Source organism: Aplysia californica, unplaced genomic scaffold (assembly GCF_000002075.1).
Source record: "Aplysia californica isolate F4 #8 unplaced genomic scaffold, AplCal3.0 scaffold00034, whole genome shotgun sequence".
Taxonomy (NCBI): domain Eukaryota; kingdom Metazoa; phylum Mollusca; class Gastropoda; order Aplysiida; family Aplysiidae; genus Aplysia; species Aplysia californica.
Window position 1 is genome coordinate 437,279 of NW_004797304.1, and position 10,000 is coordinate 447,278.

Consider the following 10,000-nt stretch of genomic DNA (forward strand, 5'->3'; position numbering starts at 1 on the left):
CTCTCTCTCTCTCTCTCTCTCTCTCTCTCTCTCTCTCTCTCTCTCTCTCTTTCTTTCTCTCTGACCCAGTCCATTTTCTTTATCATAAACCCTATCCCCTGTTCTACCTCGTCTCAAAAAGTGCTCGTGCTTGCATGGGGCGTCATGATCCAGTGGCCCCCAATACACAACACTTTTGTTTGATCAGCGATCTCATCCGTCTATTTTCGCTCCTCAATAATGACTCATAATCTGCCAGTTTATGGGCGTAGACAGGCACATTGATTGACATGTCTGGCATGAAGGAGTAATTTGGAGCAACGATTTTCCATGTCTCCAGTGAGCCCAGGAAACTACTAACGCACAACAATTAGGAAATTGAAAAGAAACAAAAATGATAATAAACGAGGGGCGAGGGCTAGGAATACTTCAAAAATGATTTGTAATGGTCGTAAACGTTTCGAGCTTCATCGACATAATTTAAATGGTTTCTGTTTGAGTAAAAAGAAGTCCGTCGATACAACAATGGTTCATTTAGTGCAGGTAAGAAGAAGAAAAACAGACAAAAACAATTGAAGATACAATGAAAGAATAGCAAAGGAGTTTGACTTAGCACTGGTACCTTCCAATCGCCTGCATGCGAGAAAAGAGTAACGCTTGGATATCTGTTTTGGTTTTAAAGAGACACATAGTCACAAATGCGTTTATTTAGCTTTTGTTAAAGAAAGGCATGCACAAATTTTAGAGAAAAAGCTAAAAAGATCCACCTAGCGTGCACACCAAACACCCTAAAAAAAAAGGACTACAAAATATACTGAGTTTGCATGTACTAGCTAGTTTGTTTTATCTTGTGCTTTCATCATTTTGATTTGCTCTTCTTATGTTTGGTTTTGCTTAGCCCTTTTTGTATAGTATTGCCATTGTATTTTTTAAAATCGAATATCCCGAAGACAACTATGCGTGGTAATCAATTCTTACTATAAACTCTTACTCTATCGTGACTTTGTCTGTTCTCAGATGACTCCGGCTGCCTAGTCTCCCCGAGTCACTCCATCCTACGTGTCCACACTCCCAAGCACCAGGGCAACACCTCAACCTTCACCTCGCCCACCTCCGCCACAGGGGGCTACGAGAGGCCTCCCTTCCTCATGACTTTCCAGACCAATTCTCCAGAACACACGCCCTCAGGTGGCCCCGGAACTGACGGGAACGGAACGAGTGGCGGTTTCTATACGGGTCCGCGAAAAGAATACCCGTACCCACCCCCTCCCTCAGCGGGGACTCTGCCTTCGTCCAGATTTAATAACACTAACCCGAAAGAAGTGTCCCTGGGTGGTGGAGGGAGGGAAAAGATGAGGCAGGACGAGAAAGTCGCGACCGTTCACAGAATCCGGTGTAGCCCCAGCCCAGAGCTGGGACGTCGGAACCAACAAGAGACATCCATGAAGCAAGTGTATTCGGAGGAGGACCCGTACTCTCGAGGTAAAGGGAGGCCTGCGACGTCTAGTAAGAATTCCACTCCGAGTCGTGATGTAGGGGGAAAGAAACTGGGTGGGGATATGTCGTCACCGGGGAAGATGGGAGTGGTCAAGAGCGGGGGTAGAGGTAGAGGAGGAAACAGCTCCTACCCTAACGGCGTGGTGGTTGCCGAGAGAGAGAAGTTTGTCCACCCGCCTCAGTTCGCGAGGGAGGTCCGCCTGTGTTCAGAACCCCCCATCTCTCGTAACGAGAATGGAGAGGTCTCAACAGCTCTCTACAACCCGATCGGCGTGCAGGAGACAGGACCCCAATCAGCCCCTCCCTCTATCTTCGCACCGCGCAGCAACACGACAAAACCCATGTTTGTAGGAAGCGGTGTCGGTGCGAAACATCATCGATTAGCAAACCAGATGAACAACCCAAGAAATGTCAACCCTAACCCTAATCACGTAGGAGGAGGTCTGATTGGTTCCTCCAGCCTTCACCCTAACTCTAACCCGACGCCCGCCTACAAGCAGAGCATGAGCAGCTGCCCCCAGCTCTTCAAGGACCCCACCTCCCCCTCGTTCTCCTACCCCACTGACCCGTACGCAGAGCAGAGAGCTGCCGCAGTCGCAGCAGCAGCCAGTAGGTCAAAGTCGTTCACTGACCACGCCCCCTTGAGCCTGTCCGTGACCAGCAGATCGGTGCACGACTTTCTCAACGATAGCCTTGACACACAAGATGATGGCAACACGACCACCACGTCAGGCAGCTACACCATAGACCACGAGGACTTCTCTATGGAGCTACCACAGACAGACGTGTTTGTGTAGAAACAGTCACTGTTACATGCCACAGAACATGATGACTTTAGATTACACAGAGCTTCTACAGACATAGTATGTGTTTATTTAAAGACGGCAGATGTGTTTGTTTAAAGACAGCCGTGTTTGCATGAAGACAGACGTGTACATTGTTGTATACCATAAACCATGAGAACGTCTCCGGCCATGGAATTTCTACATATGTCTCTTTAATTAAAGACAGACAGGACTTGGAAAAACAGTGACTTCGCTATTACACTGTACAAGAATGTGAAACTTCTACCCAAATGCATCGGGTTTTCACCTGCCTTTTGCTACAAAAAAAGGTTTAGTCGCAATCACTATTGTCTGTTTAATACACCTAACCTAACTGTGTATAAACATTCACTGCTCATATGACGTTGTTACTGAATTTAAAAGCTCTTTTAGCATGATGCATGCTAAATTTACTTCCCTCTTTTTACCAAAACAGGTTTTAATCTGAGTCACTACAGTCTGTTCTAGCAAAATACAACAGACCTAACTGTGTAAAACTATTAATAATACTTTGTAACCAAAGTAGAGTCCTCTACCATCATTAAGTGTTTTTTTCAAACTACTTTAAAAAGGGAACGTAGGTTTCATCTCAGCCAGAATAACAGTTTATTAAAGACAGCCTATATTATAATATTATGAATGTGTAAAATATGTTAATAATTCACAACAACAAGGCACCAGAAGGATATACTTTTACCACTCTGAAATGTATTTAAGCCTGCCTAATGTGACCAACTGGTATTTATGAAAGAAACAACAGCCTCATATCGGCAACTGACACATGTATACAGAACAAAGAGATTTATCTATAACCTCTTTGGTACAGACGAGCATTGTTCATAATCATTACATTGTACTAAAATTAGAATCCTCTACCCACAACTTGAACGGTATTTGAGCCTGCATTCGTTGAGAGACTCAATGGAGTTTTGAGTACCACAGGCAAGAATGTATAAAAGATATACCTGCAATATGATTTTACGCTGGGATCCACTTCTCCGGTTTTATGACAATTCTTTTTTAGTAAACGCCGGTTAACTGTACCCCTTAACAGTCAGTAAAATATAGATACTTGCGGCATGGTCTGATAAACATTCACACAATCTGTCAGAGAGATTAAACATGCTATACATAATAATATGCCTCTTGGTTTTACTGCAGTTGAATTGCAACTCCTGGGACTTTGTAAATACCTTCACGAACAAGTCATAAGCGTATGGTTCACTTGTGTTCATCGTCATTATTTTTCTTCAAACTGAAAAGACCATGATTATTTGTCTTTATGAGTAACGTTTTTTAATGGTACACATCATGAGTTATGCCTGTTGTTTATCGACGCGTGTACGTTACTGACGTAGGCTGTTTTATCCTGCACGACATGACATTCTGAAACCCCAAGGACCACGTTGTTTTGTAAGAAGTATAATTTATTTAACGGTAAATGAGTATAATTTATTTGTTCGTGTCACTCTATAAATTGCCTCATGGATGTCTCCCTTGGAACTCTTCTTGTTGCTTCAGGATCTTTGTTTCGAGAATAGCTACGTAGTCGAAAGCGACATGACTTTCTGGGGGAAGTTGAAAGGTTGGGCTTTTTTGCTTAACCTATTTCAGATCAGTTTGCGAGCTAGTCACGACAGATCTATTTTTCCCCGCACTGACAAAGTACCTCCTACATGTTCCCACACTGACACTATACCGCCGACATCACGACATAGAGCGAATATCAACACACTGACACTGCATTGCATATTTATGGTGATTTGTCAAGTGCTTTTTCATACACTCACATTCTTTTCCTACATAGCGATAGATCTTTTCAGTAAATAGTAATAGTAAACATACAGTGAATTTGTCATGCTACATCTCGGTATAACAATGAACAGTACCTCAAATAAATCAATACACTAACGCTATACTTAGTAGTATACGTCTCTCTCTCTCTTTCTCTCTCTCTCTCTCTCTCTCTCTCTCTCTCTCTCTCTCTCTCTATCTATCTATCTCTCTATCTTCACTCTTTCTCTCTCTCTCTCTCTCTCTCTCTCTCTCTCTCTCTCTTCACTCTTTCTCTCTCTCTCTCTGGAACTCTCCCCCCCCCCCCCATTTTCTTTCTTCTCATGCACTCTAGTCTCATTATATGATTATGAAATGTAGAACCGTATGTCATTTTGAAACATTTTGACCAAACCAAATGAAAAACGAACAGGCTGCACTTATCCACAAGTGGAAGCTGAGCTTTTGAATGCTCACGATGTGTCCAAAGTTTCTCTGCCAGAATCAGTTCTTTGGGTTATGAAGGAATCCACAAATCAGCTTTACATTTAGTTCTTTTATTTAGCTTTAGAACTTTAGAATAAAAATTATTCTTTTCGACGGATGCACTGGTCACCGTAAGGCATAGACGGGAACATTATTAATAATGCGAGAGGTCATTTAGGGTTTGGGAAGCCTCGAAACTGCTTTTCGAGATTGAGTTGGATGGATACAAAACCGCAGCAAGCAGTCAAAGATTCTCGATAAACACTTCTAAATTTTGGAATCGAAGCTTCGTCTTCTGTGAACATCTTAAAAAGCCTTACCCCTACACTACTCCTACATAACCACAGACGCTGATCCTTTGAATTTACTTATCCTACAGTTTAATGAAACTAGCCTTCACTTATTGAGCAATGCAGCAACGTGCTTTTTAGAATGTTTTTCTGGATTTCGTATGCGTTTTATGTGCAGGTCTATAGTTAGCATTTTAAAAGAGATCACGGTTTTTGTCTCTGATATTTTTGATAATCTAGACGACAGTATTGTATTCTGTATGTAGCTTATAACCAGCAGCTGAATAAAACTGAGGGCTATGTTATATAATAAGGATTTATAAATAGACTCATGTGAAATTTTTTGACAGAGTAAATCGTCTCTCTTATTTTTTGAGCTACATTCCGCGTTCTTTTGCTCAATTATTTTTCTTCATTCCTTAATATTATGCTGCTTGCCAAGTATGAAATATCATATCATAAAGCCTTAATTTGTTTTCTACGAATGTCGCATTATAGCGGTATTCTTCTAATGTTTCGTAATTGATTTTGTCACTGTAGTAACTTCGTATTTGTAAAATCCAAAGCAAAACAGTACTGAAATCTGTTTCCCCTTTCCATTATTCAGAGCATCAATGCGAAGTGACTTTAGCAGGCTTTGAAATGGTCGACTATTTATACAAGGGGAATAACTATTGAGCAAAAATATAACATGTTTTTTCAGTGTTGTTTCCCCTTATACATCATGTCGTTTTTACTAGTGTAAGCATTACGACAGTGACACAAGCACGTTCAGTCCAATGGAATGACACATACTTATTATGCTGTATAATAATATTATGAAGATTTAAATGCCTTATATTGAGTGGATGTATTATTGAATAAATTCATGACCTGTTATTCGTGACGAGATTTATTATGTCCTAAGTTAATATTAAATGTGAAATGATGTCAACACGAATCTAAGAATGGACAGCATACTTAGAAAAGCTGTCTTTAATAAAACATTGTAAAATTAAAAGATAACAATGCCAATAACTATATTATTGTGATATTGCTACTTTACCGCTAGCGACAGCATCCCAATTTACAGACTGCAGTACTACATGCGATTGTCTGTCCTCACTGGAATCGAACTTCTTATTACAACAGCGGCGTCTACAGAAATAATACGTGTTTTCTCTCTCTCTCTCTCTCTCTCTCTCTCTCTCTCTCTCTCTTTCTCTCTCTTTCTCTCTCCCTCTCCCTCTCCCTCTCCCTCTCCCTCTCCCTTTCTGTCTTTCTCCCCCCCCCCTCTCTCTTTTCCCCTTCATTTCTTTTCCCTTATGCATTCCAGTCCCCTGATATGCTTATGGAATGTAAGTGAACGTCATTTTGGTACAAAAGTTTTATGCCAATTTGCTTCACCTATCTATCTGTGCCATGGCTGGCTATTCTCAACGAGATGACGCATTTTATCAAATATTATTATAATTGACCAGTCACTTGTATAGAAATATCCTTGCTGCATTTACAAAGCCATTGATGCAAGGTTTCGAGCAGTACATATTTGTGGTTGTTTCTTTTATCTTGATCGCTTTTTGTTGACCCCTGTTGAGTTTTGACGTGTTCAATCTCAATGACCAAATGTGTGTGTAATGCGCTGTCAATCCTGATTATGCCAAAACTGATTTGCCTTTCATCGCATGAAGACTATTTATTTTCAGAAACTTTATGAAGGGTTTAGTTTTCTTGAAGCAGGCATTTTTCTTTGAAAACGTAAAAGCAGCAGCAACAACAACAACAACAACAACAAGAGTCGAACAGTATTAGTCAGTCACTCTCCTAAAGAAGACAGATCATACCGAATGCGTACTCTGCAGTGTAGTTTTGGAGATGTTAGTCTTTTTCAGAGTACAAAACCCGTTCTAACACAATACGATATATATGAAGAACGCCCTAACGAACACCCCCCCTCCCCTCCAGCTGGGTACATGTCCCCAAATTAATCAACGTTCAAGAGTGCCTTTTCGGGGATTCAAACATTGTTAACTTCTAAATCTACTGATATGAAATCAAATAGCCAAAAGCTCACCTGTTCGTTTGATACTTTAATTGGGTTCCCCCTCTCTTTAAATCATTGAAAAAAAATAAAATCTCAAGTTTGAAAATAATCCTTAGGGATTCCAAGTTCCATTTTAAACTCTATCGGAAAAAAGAAATTGTTGCTCGTTTGTTCTTTTGTTTTTCTCGGAATTAAAAAAGGGACCTGTTGTACGTTTGCTTACCGTTTTACACAGATATTATGTATAATCATTATGGTGGTCGGAACAAGGTAAAACAATGCATTGTGCTTGTAACTCAATTGGGAAGTCAAATGTTATCCCCTTTAATGTGCTACAGAAAACATTGAACGTTTCCCGCAAAAGTTTGATATCATCGTAGCCATTAACAAATCTATTGCACCAACCATCATCATCATCATCATCATCCTCATCATTATCATCATCATCCTCAACATCATCATCATCATCATCATCATCATCATCATCATCATCATCATCATCATCATCGTATTTGCGGTCGCTACGTCACCGCTATCGTTACTAATGTCACCATCATGATCATCATCATCATCATCGGTTCTGTCATCTTATTAGCCATCTATTTCTGTGATTTTTCCTTTTTTTGTTGTTCAGAACCAGATTATTGTTAAACAGTTTGCATTGTGCTCCGTATGTCTATCAGTACACATGTTCTTTTTCCATACAAAATCAGGAACCTACGCACTGACAACTGCCTTTACAGTGAAGATCAGTTGAATGAGCTTAGCTGTCGTGCGGCCCCAATCACACGAATTAGAATTATTTTTTAAGTAAATATGGCCGACTGTTTCGAGCTTCGCTATTTGGGTCAATCCGGTCAGCGGGAGTCATAATATTCCAGTAAAAAAGACGATTTGTTTACCAACTGGGCTAACAACTGCAGTGTTTTTACAACAGTTCACCGCCGAAATCATCTGAGTTTGAATTATAGAAAAACCTGAATAAGAATAGAAAGATAAAAACAAAACTAACTAACAAACAAACAAAGAAAAAGCAAGTCAAAATGACTTCAATTAGACAGGGGCAGTAAAAAAAAAAATTAAAAAAGAAACTACTTATGGCGCCTGTAAGTATGCATCAACAGCAGTAACATTATCCTGGTCTGTCTCGTTCTTTCTGTATCATGCAACGTCACCACCATAGCAGCAGCATGTTCCATCTGATTACCACTAATTCCATCTCATCTAGTGTCAGTACTTGGATTGAACTAGTACATCTCGATTGCTATAATATTTACAGTCATTATTTCCAAAGCGATGTTATTAAATATGAAGTCAAAACTTGTAATATATTTGCCATCAGTGTTGTGAGACTGAGAAAATAATATTTCGTTTTCTGTTCTTGTATTTTTGATGAATGGAATAAACAAATTATTTGATATAATGCTTTTAGTTGTGTCTCCTATTTGTTATTTATGTGTGTCGCAAAAGTGATGTCAGTTCTGACGAACAATATCATTTGTATCTGAAAGCATTCAACGGGAACTTAAACAGAGGAATATTTATGAAAAGTCCATTAATATCTGGCATTGCAATCCTGTGCTGTGGGGGGCCAGAACTCAAGGAAAACAAACGTCGATACTCAACAACGAACCACCAATCTACCCCCACCCCGCTCCCATAAAACAACAAACAAATAATAAGCAAACATATAAACAAGCACACACTCACACACACACACACACACACACACACACACACACACACACACACACACACACACTCACACACACTCACAAACTTACACCTAATCACAACAATACCCCCATCCCTCACTCGGACGACTGCGGAGTAAAACTGCAAAAAATACTGGCCTGATGGCTGGGTGTTAGAAGAGAAAACTAATGACCCCACCCCCCCCCTTCCTCTCCGAAAAAAAACTAGATAAACACAAAACAAAGCAAGAAAAACTCTTCCAAATCAATAAAATTGTTTATATGTTAACTCAGTTTTAAGTCTGGCAAAAATACATTAGGATGTTAACATTATGTTTCTGTTGTTGTTGTTGCTAATATTAAATGTATTCGTGTTCAATTTGTGCACCCCCCCCCACACACACACACACACATACGTACACACATACACACACACACACACACACACATCTCTCTCTCTCTCTCTCTCTCTCTCTCTCTCGATTTGCTCTAACAAAGAGGCCTACTTTTGGCCACACCCGTTCAAGAATGCTATACAACCACACACACACACACACACACACACAAACGCACAGAGAGAGAGAGAGAGTGAGAGAGAGAGAGAGAGAGAGAGAGAGAGAGAGAGAGAGAGAGAGAGAGAGAAGGAGAAACACACACACCGAGACATACACACCTTTAATCCGAAAAAAGAAGAAAAATGACATACAATTAAAATAGAAATAAATAGAGTCTAGATCAATAAAATAGAGAAGAATAAAATCAAAATCAGGAGCTTAGAGACATCACTGTAGAGGGGAGAAAACCAGGGAACTTGACGGTTGTTATTTATTTTTTTTATTACTTCCCCTTAAGAAGGCTTGTTTGGCTTACACGACTCGTTACACTGTTTTATTGAGCAGACGTAAATTTAAAAAATTTTAAAAAACGTTTTTTTTAAAAAATCCTCTCTTTAGCATTGAACTGGCATCGAGAGGGCACTGTATTACCATCTTATAAGTTTTTAAGAATCATAGCATAATATTATATATATATATATATATACTGGCGTCTTTGGTGCAGCAGTTAGGCTCCTCGCTGTCGCAAGCAGGAGACTCGAGTTCGATTCCCAAGTGGGGAACAATTCCATTGAGTATCTGGATCTTTCTGCTTGTTTGCTGTATCTTTATTAGCCCCTTTTGGCTTTGACAGGGAGGGCTAGAAACCCGCCTCTTGAAGGATCTAAATTGAGTCGTTGTGGGGCGTAAAACACCAGCATAAAAATAGCATAATACGAAAATATATCATTTATAAAGGTATACTTTTGGTTTTATTTGAATGAAGAGAACGGCAGGGACACGGTGAGGGTTGATTCATATCAATAAAAAAGAAAGGTAGGCAGACAGACAGACATAAAGACCAGAGGAAGAGAAAAGAAATTGGCTTACCAGTGCTTCC

The 10,000-nt window shown here is 39.9% G+C and overlaps 1 protein-coding gene across 1 annotated transcript in view; it reads left to right on the top strand.

Moving 5' to 3' along the window:
* LOC101857927 (protocadherin-9) overlaps positions 1 to 4,293 on the top strand; it is a gene marked incomplete in the record, with an annotated part of 80,100 nt that extends 75,807 nt beyond the window's left edge. Inside the window, 1 exon segment of the mRNA XM_013091357.2 lies at positions 997 to 4,293. Within this exon segment, the coding sequence (XP_012946811.1) occupies positions 997 to 2,273 (1,277 nt within the window).
* Between the last annotated feature and the right edge of the window lie 5,707 nt (positions 4,294 to 10,000).